At 40.0% G+C, this 18,472-nt stretch overlaps 1 protein-coding gene across 1 annotated transcript in view; it reads left to right on the top strand.

The window, feature by feature from the left end:
• stk32c (serine/threonine kinase 32C) overlaps positions 1-18,472 on the top strand; it is a 51,172-nt gene that overhangs the window by 9,103 nt on the left and 23,597 nt on the right. Inside the window, exon 3 of the mRNA XM_030771943.1 lies at positions 13,294-13,349. Within this exon, the coding sequence (XP_030627803.1) occupies positions 13,294-13,349 (56 nt within the window). The remainder of the gene's footprint in view (positions 1-13,293; positions 13,350-18,472) is intronic.

Genomic DNA, 18,472 nt, shown 5'->3' with positions numbered 1-18,472 from the left:
GTTCTTTAAAGGTCACTCCTCTTTTTCGTCTGAAAAGAGAGCGAGTGAGTTGCCATTAACCTGTTACTGTTCAAAGGCGATCTGCACAGTCTCCTAGGAGCTGGAGCTCTTGGCCACTTGGAAAAAAACAACATATGGTCCACATTAGGCAATAAAAATGGAGCAATGCTTGGCAGAAAAAGACCCTGCCATAATCCAGTTGTCCAGTTGACGTCTTACACAAGGCGCCAAATGGCTAATTTAATGGATTGTTTGGTTTGCAGAAAGAAGGACTGTGGTTTTTTTTGTTTTTTTTTTCATCTTAACTCCCGGTCATTGAGACCAGAGAGGGTTGTATATTTTGTGATCATGGGTTTGTAATAAAACACCATTGCCTTAGAAAGTCGTAGTTCAGCAACAAAGCCTCAGAAAATATCATTGGCGGTAGTCGTGTAAGTAGAAGCTAACTGTATCTATATGAGAGTGGGCTAAGCTAAAGAACAAAGCACTAAGGGGCCTCACCTGAACTTTTTCTGAGGTAATGCATGTCTGTGCTGAAAGCCAAGACACATAAGCATCAAAAGAATATAATATTTATCATTGCTCTAAATGCAAACATCCCTTTACACGCAATGTGTGTGTGTGTGTGTGTGTGTGTGTTTGTGTGTGTGTAAGTCTGGCAGGGAACGAGGGAGAGAGACAGTGGCATACATGCACTGAATAATTAGTCTCTTTTTTCATGATGTCCTCTCCTGTTCCCTTTCCTCTACTTCTCTCTCTCTCTCTCTCTTTCTCTCTCTCTTGCTCTCTCCCTTTTTCTCTTTTGCTTTTGCTGTCATCTTTGGCCATGTTTTGCTCTGTAGAACAGAATACTGGAGAAGTCTCTTCATTATTACTGGCTCTACACAGCAGTGAGTGAGACATCCAGTCACTCAGCAGTACATGCCTTAATGTAAAATACATACTCTCCTCGAGTAAACAGTGGACTACTACAATGTGCATGGATACTATTTTACAATATAGAGTAGACAAATAGGAGAAAAAAAACGGTATATAGTGTATTGTTGTTTTCAACCAAACACAAAACTTGAAATCATCAGTGTTTCCCTGTTATGTAAAGCTTTGTGACAGTTGCTATTCAGTGAGTTGCGTTCATTGGAGACTTGCTGATCTCAAAGCTTTATGTGTATGTGTATGTGTGTGTATGTGTATGTGTGTGGATGTGTATATGTGTGTGTATGTTGCTCTGCGTGCATGCTGGGCAAGAAGGAATAGGACACAGGAAATGTGTTTGTTTTTCTGCTCGGTAGATCAGGTGCGTTCTCAGTTTGTGTTCTTTCACACCTAAAGATTACCTCCTGCTTTTCTCTCTATTACTTCTTCTTCTCTCTCTTTCTCTTACCCTCTGCTTTTCTCTTTCTCTCACTCATCCTGATAGGAACTGGGAAATCATGTCCATTCATAAGATGCTCATATTTAAAGTGAATGCATTTATATCAATCATCAGTGACTGAGGAAAAAAAAATGAAATTAGACTGAGAAAGGAGGAGAAGCAGTCTAGACTGCAAAAATCCAATTTTCTTTCTGTAGCTAATAAAATCTAAATAGATGCCTTTGTTATCCTCTGTACTGGCCACTGATGCCCCAACATAAGCTCACAACAATTTAAATGGAAAAAAAACTAGATGCAAATCTAATTACTCCCCATTTCTTTCACACCAAAATGCGCAAACAAGCTAACATTTCAGCTGGATTTTCCATCTGTCAGTAATGTTAACAATTTACAGTAATGTACGTTTTTGTGTTTGTTTTGTGTTGGTTGGTTCATTAGAGTCTAATAAGGCGGAATAATTCATGATGTGGTCTTAAGGTCAGGCTAAGCTTTTAATGTGTGCCTCAGTGAGAATGCATTCTCAATGTGTTGAGTCTCAATTTACATTCTTCTCCATGCAGATTCTCCATTCTAAAACGCTGCCTAATTAGCCACAGGTATTGTAAAGCTAAATATGATGTAAAGTTATGCTTAACTCTTGTATGGGAGAGACGTATGTTGGTAACACTGTTTTCAGTCAATTCATGAAGTCATGCTGACACGAGTCTTCCCTTCACTGATTTCCATTGGTTCGCTGGACAAGTACATGCAAATGAGCCTCCACCTGCTGACCTGTCCTTGCTTGGATGGCTCATTTATAATCACCTAAATGGATTTAGTTTGCAGGGATGCATATGTTGCACTTAATGATCATTTTTGGTACAGCATCATAATGGGAGTTTGTCATGGTTCTGTGCTTGCATCTTGTGTGTGTGTGTGTGTGTGTGTGTTGATGTGATCTAAATACCTGGGTGTACTCTAAAGACTTGATGGCGTATCTGGGCCATATCACATCACGCCCTGACTCACCTTCAATTCTCACATAATAGGAGAACGAGACCTTCCTCTCCTTGCTTTCTTTTATTCTCACTTATGTACTTTCTTGCACCTCTGGCTTTTCTCTCTCTCTCACTCACTCTCTGTAAGGTTTGTAAGTCTGTGGTTATAAATACATTTTTCACCGAAATGCATCGATGGTTGAGTCAGTAGAACATTTAAAATGTTTTTTTTTTTTTTTTTTTTTTTTTTTTTTTTTTTTTTTAATTGTTGATACATACAGACATACATACACACACATGGGACACATAACATAGAACAAGACATCACATTGATCCTGTCACAGAGCCATTATGGTACAGTTGAAGAAGAAGAGGGGAAAGAAGAAGGAGGAGTAGATGAGGAGGAGGAAGAAAAAGGACAATAACAATATCAGCAATAACAACAACAACAACAACAATAATAATAATCATCATCATCGGTATAGTTATAACACTGAGTGATCATAAGTGATAGCAGTGACAATGATACTAGTAGGAAAGGTCAGTAATAATGATAATGGTAGTACTAGTAATAATAGTAATAATAATAAATAATAATAATAATGATAATAATAATAATAATGTAGTGATAGTAATGAAGCAGGAAGATAACATTTAGATACCATTAAAGGAAAAGGGGAGAAGAAGGAAGAAGGGGGAGAGAGAGGAAGAAAAAAAAAAAAAAAAAAAAAAAAAAAAAGGGGGGGGGGGGTCAATTTGTTGGAAAGTTCAGAGCTACAAGGATGGGTTCCCAGGTGTTACTGAATAATTTGGTCTGTTTATTGTTTTTAGCTGTGATTCGTTCCATTGAGAGGTAGTCTGTTAACAGATTAAGCCATCGTGATATTGAAAGTTTGTGCCTGTATTTCCAGTTTAGGAGTATTGTTTTTTTGGCTATTGTTTAAAATGTTGACAGGACTCATTTTGCCTCCTGTTCCTTAGATCCTGCATTGTCACTCATGGATTATTACAGTACTGTAATTACAATACCATCCGAGACTTTGATTGAAGCTTGTCTCTGTTCTCAGCTGGTTTGAACACACTATTTCATGAGGCGGCCTTAGAGGATTTCCTTTTTTATCCCCGCGACGTGTTTTCTGTGTTCGTCCCTTGATTGACTTTTCATAGGATTTTGAGTGTTATAACACAGCTGCTCTGTAAATGCATTATTCAGCTTGCTGTGTACTTTTCACCTCACATACAGACTAAGAGTAAGATGCATCGTGTAATACACACTCTTTTCTCCCTCCATCCATCTTGAGCTAACAGCTCCTCATCTGATATGAGGAGAAAGAGCAGATCAGGCTCATTCATAGTGCTGTGTAGGTTGCCACCCCCAACCCCCCTTTTTTCTCTCTGTTCTGGTGTTTTGTCAAGTTTAATATGTCATTGTAACCCCTGCGGGCATCAGTACTGTCAGAAAGATGCTCTAATGCCTGGTGATTTATTGATCAAAGGGAGGAGCCGTGGGGAGAGAGAGAGAGAGGAAAGCAGGAAAGAGAGAGAGAGAGAGAAAGAAAGAGAGAGAGATAGAGAGAGAGAGAGAGAGAGAGAGAGAGAGAGAGAAAGAAAGAATAATCAAGTCATAACATGACTGCCAGCTGTGATAAGTCCAAAGATCCTCTGTGAACAGCTGGATGTCCATGTTTGCTCTGATCGTTTGCAGTGACCCATTTTCACAGGTTAGAGGTTGCGACCTGAGGGCAAAAAAGAGATTTAGTAGTGGCGTTAAATCACTGATCTCTCAGCTCATCAATATCTGAACCGTGACAGCTTTTCATCGCTCGGTGACTCGCTCGGCACTCTGCCTACCCACAGGAGAAGAACACGTAGCTACGCTGCACAAGAACACAAGATTGTGTGTGAAAGCCTGCATGTTTTATGGATGAGTGAAAACACCATGAATAAATGATGTGCTAATGTTGGCATGGGAGTTGTGAATCACAGAGAATTGGTAGTGTCAGCAGAGAGAATGAAGGGACTGTGGAAAGGATCAGAACGTGATGGAGAATCACATCATGAGCACGTCCACTCAGCTCCTCAAGGCTAGATGAGGGTGCGCTTTACTGCTTCCCTGTGTTGACTTCAAACCTGCGTTGCCCCCTCTGAACTGTGGTCAATCTCCTTTTTTTTACTGTATAGTTGATTACACTTTGAGCGACCCACTTATGATATGTAGTGTCTAGAGACAACTCCTCATCTGCCCTTCTGTCATGTCATCACCTCTCCATCTCTCGCTCTCTCTCTCTCTCTCTCTCTCTCTCTCTCACACACACACACACCTTCTCCCATTTTTTTTCTTTCTCTCAGTCTCTCTCCTCATTTTTCTTAATTTCTCCATTAGTTTTGACCAACTCATTTCACACGTCTGAAGCCCGGGTTATGAAAAAGCCGTTTACCTAAATATGATGTTCTTTGAGAATCCCATAATGTTGCATTTCCTTCTGAACAAATATTTGCACACAGTAGGGAAGGAACACAAATGCAGACAGGCTTGCAGAGGCTGTATATGTACTGTGTTTGCTGTCTTTACCATCTCACCACAAATGTAAACAAGGCACATTTGTACTGACATTAAGAGATTGGATTTGAAATATCTCGGCTGGGGGACCTCCAGCATGCTGTGGTCCTGTGTGTGTGTGTGTGTGGGAGATGGTGTATGAGTAGATGTTCAAAGAGTTGACAAGGCAGTGCAAGTCGTCAGCATCGAAAAATAGGACTGCCAGAAATTCTTCTAACCATAAAATGTGTTAGACAGGATGTCAAAGGGTGTGACTGTGTACCTGATACTGAGAGGCAGGTTAGGGTTCTCCTGTGAGATATATTCATTGTGTCAAAGGCAGAATGACACCTCAGTTTCTTGTACAACTGTAAAGTATGGCTTTCGCTTCACTTTCATTGACAAAAAAAAACAAAACAAAGGAGAACACAACTGCAGGATATTAAACAGCAGACCAATGTTAAATAGGAATCTTTGGCTGTCTTCTCTCAGTGACTAGAATCCAATCAGTACATTCAGTCCAGAAATAATACTTTAAACAGTTTCCTGACAAAAAGAAATTGGTGGAAAATTAAATTGAAATGAATGTCTTGTTGCGTCGTATTATAAACTGTTTTTTTCTGTCCAACGAAGTGTAGTTTTGTTCTTCAAAAACCAGGACCCCAAGGATGTTCTGTTGAGACGCTTTGAGAAATGAGAGGTTTGAAGCCGACTTGAGGTCATGGAGACAAAAGTGGAGAAGAAACTGTGGTTAAAGCAAACAGATGATGTTGAGGATGCAGTACAGCAGAGAGAAGAAAAGATGACTGTAAAACCCTCCGTATATGTCTGAATGTGTAGCGTACAGTACGGTCATGAATGCTAAAGCGGACACACCGCACCAGACCATGTGGGAGAATCAATGTGGCCTTCTGACAGGGTGCAGTTTCCCTGTGAAGCCCAGAGCATTCGTCCACTTCAAAGACAAGACCATCTGTACTGAGTTTCTTATCGATTCTCTCCGCACTCAAACAGCACAAGTCCATTCTAATGCAATCAGGCAAGCAAGTTCTGTTACGTCAATGGAAAAATGTACACCGAAGGAGCAGGGAGGCGTATACAGAACTAACACACACGCACACGCACACACACATGCACACACACACATGCACACACACATAAAACTGGCAACACAGCTGTTCAATTTATGGCTCTTTCTATTGCTCTCTTTCAAACTCAGACAGACACATGCACTGACACCTGCAGCACACTCAGCTTGAGACACTTCTGGGGGAGAGAAGTGAACTCTCTGTCCTAATTTAATGCTTAGGCTTTGGGCAGGGGTGCGTGGGGGAGAGTACTTATATCTCGGTATAGACCCATAGATACTGAAAAACCTGTGGTCATACCCCGAGTCTGTGATGATCAACTTCACATTCGCCCTTTGAAGCTTGCTTTTCACGGATGCCTCAAAAGCGGCCAGCAAAAAAAAAAAAAAAGAAAACCTCGTCTGTGAACGGGAAAGATCAAAACATCACATCACAGACGATTAATACAAAAGCCATGGATTCAGAAGAGGGTTATTTGTGTTAGAATGAATAGCTGCTTTAGGCATCTGCTGAGGTATGATTTAAAATGTAAATTATCCTTTTTTTTTTCTTTTTTTTTTTTCATCACGACCGTTTTCCCAGATTCCATGTTCTCATCTTGACGTCTTAATTCTTGAAGCGCCGTTAGAGATGCATAAAGAAAATTGCCACGCTTTTCGATGACAATGGACTTCTCATACATATTCAATCTGGATTCTGTTTTGAAAACCAACCATTAAGCTGTATTAGTCTTTCCAAAAGAACGAGGAGAAAACAAAGAGAGCTGTTGTCATGATTACTGTAATTTGAGTAAACAGATTCCTCAAATATATAGATTTCGAGCTGTGAAAATAGAAGGAGACTTTTCTGGGTGTCTTCAACAGTGTTTGAGAATTTGAATTTTGTGGTGGAAAAAAAAAAAAAGGACATCGACAACTCTCACTTTGAATGTGTCTGATCCGTTAATACGTTACTTCTGAAAGGATATCCTGCTCAAAGGATTTAATGAGTAATACAACCTTCTAGACATGTCACTGAGTAAGACTACTAAAATCCTTTGCCTAACTGGACTGCATAGCCTTGGCCAAATTCTTTGAAAAAGACATATTACCTTGAGGAAACTTCTGTACTTTTTGCGACCTTAATAAAACTACACCTTCACACACGCATGTGTTCCTTTTTTTCCCCTGGATTCTTTTTTTGGCTCCACATATGCCAAAGCTGTGCGTGTAACATTGAATAGCTCGGTGTCTTACCAGGAGGAATAGTTTCACTACAGGCTTTGAAATATTTTATTACTTTGAAATATTTAATAAGCCTGAGGGAGAGGCAGCAGTGGTCTTTAAGCTAGGGTTTATCCAGGTCAGAACTGAAAATGACACTGATCACATGTAGTCTGCAGTCTACTGGATATGTCCAGCATCTCAAGGCATGGTTTTCTGAAGCAGTCACTCATTTTTGAAGAGATTATTCATTTGCGTGTTCTGATCGTAGACTAATCTTAGATCTTGGACCGAGGAAAAAAGGAAAAAAAAGAAAAAAGAAAAGGAAATGTACCAGCTAAATTCTAAATTTGCTGTCAGTCATCCAAAGGTACTGCAGTTCTCCAAAATGGCTGACATCACATTTTTAACAGACTTTATCCACAACTTTAATCTAATGCGGATTACTGACTTTTTGCGTATCTGTTATAAATGACATAATTTATCTTGAAGACTGTGAAAGCTCTAGGCTAAATGGAAATTTCCTTGTACCTGCGCATCTCTTTGTGCTCTTTGAGAGAGTTCACTCTTCTGGAAACATTATTGCAGTTGTAAATCTTCTCAGTTTATGTGTCTTATAAAAGTACTCTCGTTTTTTTACTCTCCTTGACAAAGTTCTGCCCTTGGTAGATGTGTCTGTATACAGACGCTAGGAGGTCTGTTTCACCAGACTCTTCGTATTGATCATCATGAAATGCTTAACCACTTTAGTTATTACCTCTAGGGACTCTGGGAAAATTTAGGAGCAGACGCTACATGTCACAGCATGACACTGGCCTCATCCAGTGATTTATGAAGGAGCAAAATGGTCAGTTTCCACGTCTGTCTGAATCTTTTTTTTTCCTCAACTGTTTTTATCTCAAATGATTTGTTTGATCTGAATGAACAGCTTTAATGACATCTCAGCAGAAGAAAAGAGAATCTCCCCCCCCAATAGTTAGCTATCAGTTTAATTTCTGAATTTTATTTCTCAGTCCTGCCAGAAAGAAAAAAAAAAACATCCTTGGATATCCAGATGTTACAGAAAAAAAAAGAAATTTATCATATCTTCTGAAAGCCATCTGTTCAGCGCTTGTACTCAAGAACCTGGTCCTTCTGTGCTTAATACGATGCACCTTATATGTCTTTGTCTATGTAAACTGAGTATATTGTGTAACAATATCTTACAACTTGGTGCAGATTTAGATTTCAGGTTATGAAAGGGTGCATTTCTTTGTGTGTCTCTGTTTTATTTTGTTTCTGACTATACTTTGACATGGTCTACCCAGGGTTCCGCATCCTCAAACCTCAGACCCACATGAGCCAAACAAGACACGGAAAATCACGAGTAGTTTCACTCCAACATTACCCATCAGGCCACAGCATGGACACTGATGATGATTAATGAAGAACAGCTTATGAAAATTACATCATCTCTGTGTCCATAATTGCCATCAAGCCAATAAGTCATTTTCATCTGGTGACAATGATGACAGTTTCTAACCGGCTGACAGGACTATCTGGCCATGTAGCATGTGAGCGTTGCCAGATGTTAGCGTGCTATTATACTAACTGTGAAGTAATGACCAAAGTGATGGAAACAAACTGTGTTTCAAATGCTGATGTCCCTTCTGTTGTGTTTCTTTGGACATGACTCCTTCTAATTTCACTCCCTAAAGCTCAGCACATATGGTGAAACTTTATTAGCACCAGTGTGCGGAAGTTTTGAAGTGTTGTCTTTTCAAAGAAAGACGTCATTTGTCCCGGCATGTCGTCCATTTTTTGTTTGACCCAGCCTTCAGGATAAATAACATTCACTGAGATTTAGCTGGAACATTTAGCCAACTTTTGCAAGACACATCATAAACCATTACTTTGAATAGGTTCACCACTACTGTGAACACTAACCTCCGTACGCCAAACTACTTAGGAATGTTTTTAACTGGTGGCAGATGGCATGGACCGCAAATCAGTAGATAATAAACCACATATTTACGAGATCCCTAAGCCTCATAAAGCTTACTTATACCTTCACACAAAGCTTTTTAGACTGTCACACTGCTTACCTATCAGAACAAATCCTTCTGTTGTTCTTTTCAGCCAATTAAATGCAACAGGGATACTTATATTAAACCAAGCAAGAGTGTGTGAATGAGAGGTTGCCTATCCATACTGAAATATCCAAATATCTCACAGCTACCTGACAGCCCCTGAATAAATGTGGGGGGAGAAGCTAGTTTAGTCAGACACAGATCCGGAGTTTTATCTCTCCGTCCCAGACGGTTAAGGTTGGGATTATAGAGGTAATGTGTGAACGCCCTCAGGACTGCCGCCACATCAGAGCACCTGTCATTTTAGACAGGTAAGTTCAGAGGTCGCTTCCTCCCTGTAACTACGCGCCTATCATTCTTGGCCGGCGACCAGAACAAGCCACAGTGTGGAAAACACCCCCGACTGGTTCCGCTAATGGCCTCCAATATGTGTCTCTTACCTCAGGGTTTCTGCACAGCGTTGCCCCCGCATAGTGCTTATTAAACGGCGTCTATTTGTCAGACTAAGAGGAGCAATGGGGATTGAGTGTAAGTAACCAAATGTTCATTAAAAAAAGCAATGGATATCCACTGATCTTCTGAGCTATGCTTAATTTGGGTAAAAGGCAAGTTAGATTGGTCTTGTCTCTATATAAAATGTTTAAGTAGTTTAAAAGGAATATGTATGCTTTGTGAGAAATAAAGTAAATCAATTAAATTCGAATCTCGGAGACATGTTATGAAGTTATATTTGACAGCTGAACACTATACCACACTTTAGTGAAATAGAATACAAACCCTCTGCTCTGCTGCTCATTAGATAACATAATTTTTTCACTCGAAAATGTTCTGATGTCTGGGGAATTGTTAGTCTTACTGAAGCAAAAAAGACTTGCCATGATGATAAAGAATTATACATTTAAACTTGCTACGTCCCAGGACTATTCCAATCACTCACAGGGCTATGAGATGTCTGACATATAAACAGAATTTTCTTTTTTCAAAACCAGTGGTTTGAGTACTCTATTTGTGATGTAAATGTGACCTTTTCAAAGAAAGAAAGGGCAAAAACAACTCTGTAGGATACTTGTCATTTAAATTAGAACCAGGCCTGGGTATTTCACAGTTTCTTACATGGAAGCTGCTTTTAATACCACTTCAATACCAAGTCAATTTCAGTAACTGTTGCCACAGAGCAACTTCTACTGAGAATCCTGTTCTTCTGGTCCTCAATGAACAAACCATAGAGATCTCCGCTTGAAATGACACATGCAAGAAAACAATCGGTAAGGCTATAAATAAGGAAGAAATCATAATACGTTCCAAGACTTGGAAGAGGGTGCCCACCTCTTCCAGCCTGCACTTGACAGATTTTCAAGTTAAAATGAATGCATTGCCTCAGAATGGTAGATGATGCTAAAAGGGGATATTAGCTCCATCTTTGGATATTAATTGTGCAATTGTACACTGAATGAGGTTTTAAGAGATAGCTCTGAATATATTCAAAAATAGTCTGAAATGCTGCTTTTATTTCAGCATGACTATAATTGCATGATTCGTTCGCATAATCACAGGGACTTGGTTCTCTGTGAGTTTAAACTTCAAGTCAGCGTTGGTTCTGCATCTTCATTAGTCTGCTCAAATCCCCAAAGCATTAATTTCAACAAGCAGCCCTCTCTTTTTCATCAGCAAGCATTTTCTGGTCAAAGCCATCGGTGGTGTGGTAGGGACTAGCTTCAATGCTTATACTGGACTTAATCCAGTAGGATCCATGCCAAGAACCTCGGCTTCCATTCCCTCAGTATGCCACGGTCTCTTTCAATGTGGGTCCACGATGGAGCCCACTCAGCATTTTGACAGTGGTGTGTCAGCAATGAACCCATACTAAAGCATCCAGTAAGCATGCCAGATGCCTATATCTTTTGTGTTGAGGTGAAGATTGTTCTTGCAGAGCGCTGCCTTGAACGAGACAAGAAAGAGGAAGGGGTAAAGAACGGTCGATAGTGTGCCTAAAGATTTCACAAGGCACTTATAGTCTCTCTTTCTGTCTTAGAATTTCCAAAAATAACCAAAGGATTCTCAGAATTGCTGCTGTCAGTCTGTGCCAGACTCTTGTTAACTTCAGAGAAATTGCAGCCAATTGAAGCAAAACAATAGCTTGGAAAAAGAATGTGAGAAATATCCTGTACTGTGCTGAAGGCACGCCAATATGTGCCAGCAATGTTGTCTCCTTTATTGTAGATTGAACAACAACTGTGCCGTCTAATTCTTTTTTTTTTTTTTACATTAGATGAGGCACACCAGCTTTATGAAACCAGTAATACCTGTGTCAGTAGAATGCAGTAGTCTTTGACAGAACAAACAGAGCCCAGAAAGACTCTGATGATTCATCTAAATGTTATAATGTATGCTCTTTTCTATCAGACAGTACACAGTACCTCCATTGGCCTCTGTTGTGTGAATAGCATCAGCTAAAAATCTATTTCCCAGACCCTGAGCCTTTATATGTTTCCACACTTGGTTTATTAGCTCATTATGTATGTTATCGCTCAAGAGAGCAGTGTACATTTTCTTTTCTTTCTTTTTTTCAATTTTTGGTCTCCTTCAAAGCATAGAGGCTCAGCTGAAAACAGCCAGAACATCTTTACAGACCAATGAACAGCTGTGAAACAAACATAGAAAATGATTTGTATGTTTATGGGTAGCACACTTATGAAAATCAGTGTAGTATGTCTGAAAGTGTTCAGGGGGTTCGGTTGACCAGCTGTGAAACTTAATTACCCCTGCAACTAAGCTACAATACTCAAAATACACCAATTACCAGAATGCATCATGCCAGATCAAAATGTGTGAAATATCCTATCAAATATTAATTCCCACTATACTGAAAGTAAATCTTACATATAATTTGAATTTATATGCAGTCCAAGAGCCTGAGAGTAAGGATTTCTCTAGACAAATGCTCTCAGATGATATGTCCCTGTATTATCTTTTCATTTTGAAGAGAATGGAGAAATACAGTAACGAACAGAGTGAAAAAGATTAATGACTCGCGCGAAAAGGTCCGATCAGTGTATTGTTCAGTTTGTATTTTTTTTCTCTCCACCCTTCACACATAGGTAGCTGAGTATAGTGTATTGGTTTGTGGAGCCTGGAAGCTAGAACTGCTGATATCAAAATTATGAGGGAACGCACCCAGTAAAGTCATGTGGGATTACAGCATTGTGCTGCTTAGGCATCGAGCCAACTTAAATGCACAAACGCCGTTAGGGTCAAGTCTCAACGCTCTCTGTAATGTTACACAGGAGACTACAGTCTCATAATGGAGGAATACAAATCATTTAACAAACCACTCCAGCTTTGGAGACCGTTATGTGAATAAGATGAATGCTTTCAAGGATTGTTCAGGACAGAGTGTACTTCCTCTTTTTTTGGAATGCCTTTATAAGATTAGAGAAAGGGAGGAAAGTCAGACTTCTATGATTCAGTTGTAAGTATGACAGCAAATTGATTCATTTTTAGTGCAATGTTCTTATAGTCCAAGTTAAGCACAGGACATAAAGGAATGCTTTCTTTTCTGAGCATGATTTTACAAAAACATTTAGGCAGAATGAAGGAGTCAGCAGGCCATCAGCCGAACCGGGGAACCAGCAGAGCATGTCAAGGGCAGCTCTAGACACCTGAATGCTAATTACATACACAAATAAAGAGACAGAGAGAGAGAGAGAAGGGGGCAGAGGCAAACATGCTATTTGAGGCAAGTGTGAGAATGAAAGAAAGAATGAATGAATATATGAATGAGTGGATGGATGGATAGATGAATGAATGAAACATATTAAAAGATTGTGATTTGGTCTTAGTTTAAAGCTAAAATGTAAGCAGTACACTGAGTGCAAGGTATTCTCCCTTAATACCACAGATAAATCATATGAATCAATGTCTGAGGCTACTGCCAATTTTAACTCACCTTAAAATGACAGTAACTGTACTACAATAATACGTATACTTCTTTGAATCTCTGACTTAAAATAGTCAGTGACACATTGTCTCTTTCCCTTTCCTTACAGTGAATTTTGACCACTTCCAGATCCTTCGTGCTATTGGGAAGGGAAGCTTTGGGAAGGTAAGGATGAATGAATCTCCACATGTCTATGTCCTACATGTCACACACAGGTGCAGTGATATTGAGGAATCATCACTGTCGCAGGGGATCCTGGGTAACTCCATGCACTAATTACCTCATGCACTCATTATCTCTAATGAGGACGCAAAGATGGTCTGTAGAAGTAGGCCTCCTGTAATTACATTTTAAATTAAATTAGGCTTAACCATAACTGTTAATTAATTTAACTGGGATGTAGGTCTTTTTTTTTGTGTTGGCTCTTATTCACCTCCCCACTGTACTTTGTTTTGATTTAACTCAGGCTCTGGACACACAGGGGTTTGGCCTTAAATTTCATTACAGAAATACTTAATGGCTTCGTTTGTTTTTGTACCTCATATGTTTATGTACTGCAACCCCGTGAGCCAGCACAATGAAGAAACCATTTCCTGATTAAATTGTCTTACTCATTTAATGTTTTGTCTACATTACAATTATGGATTTCCCTAGTGTCTACATTCATCAGGACACTAATCTGCAGTGCATTTAGATTTTATTCTTTGCAGCCTTCTTACTTGTAACTACAGTATATTGGCTATACTATTGAACGTGCTATATTACTGCGTGCAGTTTATTATGGCATCCGCCGAGCATGATAACTGTAACAAAAGCTGTACATAATAAACTACAAATTGTTACCTTGTTCCTTATACCAAGAATGTTTTTTTTTTTCCTCAGTGGGTGTATTTTTTCCACTGAACATATCCATAAATCAAAGATGCGCACTTTGTGGGGAACTGTCTATGTAGAGAAAATGAAATGATTTTTAGTTTTTATCATAATAGTTATTTTGCTTGGTGGAGATGGAACTTAAGATTTTGCACCCATTTACTCTCCATGCTGGTATTTTAGTACTGGGATTCACTACAGTTCAAAGGATTCAACCTTTTTTTTTTTTTTTTTTTTTTTGAACTCAGTCCTGTTACTGTCAAAAGAGTTAGCTGCTGCTCAAAGTTGTTAATATCTCCAAAATTTTGATGGCTCTTTTGTAACCTGTTAGCAATCAGAGACCCAAAAGAGAAGGTTCCAGAAGGTTAAAAGACAGGCTATTTAAAGTAATACCAAAAGCTGTATGTATTATGAAAAGTTTGCAAGGCCACAATTTTTAGTGTGGCTATGACAAGTTATAAAGGCTCTCTGTGAATTTATGATGCGACTTCATGCTTGTATGCACTAACTGCACTATAAAACCCAAATGATCAGTTTCAGTAGGATAATGACTTTGAAATCATGTTGATTTTACATTCTGATTAGAGTGTGAATTAATCTCAGCAGAGCTATGGCATTATGACTAATTTATGGCTCATTAAGGAGCTCTCTGCAGCCTAGCGAAGCATTAGGATGATCGACTTTTGTTGTTTTCTTTTTGCCTGAATTATCTTGGGTGAAATTTGTTCTACGTCTGTGCGTTCCATTGACAATTTGTTTCTTTGCTCTATCTCAAATATGGACTTTTTAGGAAATAGGTGGTTCTTTTGAACAGCACGTCTGGGTGCTGCTGTAGAATATATTACCATCTGAATGTATGTTAATTTTCTTCATTACGTCCTTCTCCTTCAGGGTGTCAGATCATCCCTCTCTTCCTTTCACAGAAAGTCTGTAGCAGGCCATGAAATCCAGTGAAATGACCCACACTCATCACCGCCACTCAAAGTTAGAAACTGTCGGCCATGGTTCATGATGACCAAAGGATGTTTATCTTAAAGGAGTGAGAGAGAGAGAGAGAGAGGGAGAGAGAGAGAGAGAGAGAGAGAGAGAGAGAGAGAGAGAGAGAGAGAGAGAGAGAGAGAGAGAGAGAGAATAGTAGTACCCTTGAAAACCTTGAGAGAGAGCAAAGCCAATAGATTTATGCTACTCGTGCAAAGGCACATAAATAGCTTTCCTATACACATTATAGACACAGAAATGATTTGGTAAAGCACATCCTAGACTTCCCATTAGCCACGGAAGAAAATGTAGTCATATAAAGACATGTCTGCCTGTTTGTGTTTTGTGTTCTTTAGTATGCACTTGCCGTATTTGTCCAGTCATATTAAGCTTGTGTGTACATATCTGTAGTGGCAGGAGTGGGGAATTCGTGCATGTGGCCTTGAGGCAGAGGTTGAATAATAAGCCCTTTAGGGAGAAATATCAATGCTTCCAGCAGAGAAAAACTCTCTCTGTGAAGGACACAAGCAGTGAAACAGCAGGAGATGGTTTGATTTTTTTTTTTTTTAGCTACAGAGTTGGCTGCATGAGGATCAACAAAGAGACACATGTGACATTATTATGTTGTCTTCGTTTTTTAATTGTGTGTGTGTGTGTGTGTGCGCGTGCGTGTGTGTGTGTGTGTGTGTGTGTGTGTGTGTGTGTGTGTGTGTGTGTGTGTGTGTGTGTGTGTGTGCGGAGGTATTGCTGTGGCTTTTGGAGTCACAATAACATGAATAGGAGCTTCTCTTATTCATACCTGAGTTCTGTACCTTGGCGTGTGTGCAGCGTGTGTATGCTGCACGACATGGTTCAGTATGTGTCTATCAGTATGTGGTGTGCTTTATGTGTGTGTGCTCCTCTTTCTCCCTGCTGGGAGTGTGCTCTTTGGCTCGCTGAGTTGGAAGCCTATTGGCATGAAATGACTTAATGCATTCTCTCCAGGGGTGATGTGTTCCTAAGCTCCACCCCCTGTAGGGCCAAACCCTCCCTTCACCAACAAAACATCATCCTCCTGCTGATGACACATGGGGCTTGATTGGCACCTACCACTGTGGTGATTTCATGTGTTGGAGGGTCAACAAGGATATCACAATGAAAGGCTAGAACGGTGATGTCATAAAGGAGGCAATAGAGGCTTTCCCTGGAACTTACAGAATGTTCGGTTTCCGTGGAATCTATCCACTCTTCAGCTCCTAGTGCAGTGGATCCTTCTGTAAGAATATCCTTTCCTTCAATTAGTATGCTTCAAGGCTGTCAGGGGATAGGCTGTGATATTTTGCTCACATCTTGGAGGAGGTGCATTAAGGCAAGCTTGAAACGCCAGTGGTAACGACATGTCCTTTGCAGGCCATGCCGTCTGTACTGCCACCGGCCCTGTGAAATGGCCCACATATTGGCAGTGGGATAATTGTCTTCCCCCTGGGTGCCTTTCAGCACATCTCTAAGCTGCCAACTGACACTACAGGAGCTAGAAGCTACAGAATGACAGGCATGGGTTCCACAGAACAGCAAGTGTGTCAGCGGCTTTGACATGGTCATCAGAGAGAGAAAGATGGTCATTTATTCAACACAAAGGTGCTTAAGATGGCAAGACAGGATGCTTAGAATGCCATGGGTGATTCACAATTATGAAACTCAGTAAAGTCAAAAGAGGTCACAAGAAGCAAGGACACAACCATCAAAATATGACTCACCTTGGACTGCATCCAAACTAAAGAGAACAAACTTTGAATATATCCAGTCATGGTGACAGGGATGCTTAAGAACGACTTCAAGAAGGGCCCGTGGTGTAGAGAAATAAAAGCTGAATGAAGAGGATATGAAAACAGGGAGTGAAATGGAGAGAGACAAAGAGACACAGGAACTGAGAGAAAGATCTGACATAGAAGTGAGAATGAGAATGAAAAAGAAGGAGGCCTAATGAAACTATGTAACATGACAGTCTATGACAGAAGGGTTACTATAGCTGTGTTGGTGACATGTAAGACAGATGGGAGAGCTTTTATCGTCAAGGTCAGAGCCAGGCAGGCTTCCAGGCTCCAAGGTCCTCTTCCTCTCTGAGGAATGCCGTGTGGAATAGCTTTATGACGTCATGTTTTATTCTACCCTTCAATGTATGATCTGATTCAGGTATTTTAGGGCAGTGTTGCCATTAGTGATGTGTAATACTATGGGTTCCCAGGACTGCAACTGGGAAATTTGAACCAGAACATCGATGTTATATTGGTAAATAAAGCTGATCGCTGAATGTGCCAACACACTTTGTAAAGCATATCTTGCAGAGGGGCTAAGAATAGCGGCAAAAGCCCCAAGTAATATAGGTTATGTGTTTTCTTTGTTGACCTATTTAACCACACTTTCATATGGCCTGTCTTGTGATGTAATGCTATACTTTAAATAGTCTTTGTTGTGTGACAAATATGCTATTTTATCTGATTCCATTAGATCCCACAAAGGTTCCATTAACTGGTGATAATTTTACATTTATTCCATCAGCGCAAGTTTTTTAGTCACTGCCTTTACCATATTCATTCCAACTATGGCCATATGGTGTGTGGGCATATGATTGTTCTTCACTATGAAGGCTTAAAAAAGGCATGCTGTACATTTCTGTCGAAGACAATCTGCTCTTGGATGCATTAGACGGCTGGAAGTTTAATGTTGGGCCAAAGTTCTCAGTGTTTTGTTCTCTCTGTCTTAATGTTGTTTTATTAGAGGTCTGAAACTTATGTTCCTTTTGAAAGTTTATTTCTCTCCAAGCCTTTGGCCTCAAATAAGACTTGGTCCCTTTGTTTTCTCATTAATGATAATGTTTGTGGAGATGCCGTGCCTTGGAGCCTCACAAACTGGAACACTTTCATTTCCTTTTGGCTGTCAAAGAAGATACAGAGGGGGAGGAGGAGGAGGAGGAGGAGGAGGAGGAAGGCAAACAAATGAAATAAGGAAATGGTTCCTCTTTTCTTTCTGCTGCTGATGAATTTACCAGAGCCTCAAGGCATATTTTGGGTTTGCTTGTTTTTATACAGCTTTTCTCTGTAGAATGTGTGTGTGTGTGTGTGTGTGTGTGAGAGAGAGAAAGAAAGAGAGAGAGAAATAAAGGAAGAAAACAGAAATCTCTACACTGACACTGCGTGTGAACATCAGCATCATTGTCATCAATCACTAAAACACATTACATTTGTTGTAATCTGAGACAGTGGAGTACAGTCATCATACTAGGAACCTCCCCCTACAGAGTCAGTTGAGACTCTGGTTCACCCATTCTGAGAAATACTTGTGGATGTTCTAACTTATAAAAGGAATTTTTTGGCATGGCCACAGAGCATTAGGTTGAGTTGTCCCTTTTCAGTTTGCCTCCTGAGTTTTGACCGTTTTCTTGACGGATGACAGAGGCC

This window comes from Chanos chanos, chromosome 4 (assembly GCF_902362185.1).
Source record: "Chanos chanos chromosome 4, fChaCha1.1, whole genome shotgun sequence".
In the NCBI taxonomy this organism is placed as follows: domain Eukaryota; kingdom Metazoa; phylum Chordata; class Actinopteri; order Gonorynchiformes; family Chanidae; genus Chanos; species Chanos chanos.
Note: the sequence above shows the minus strand (reverse complement) of the source record. Positions and strands in the feature narration are given on the sequence as shown.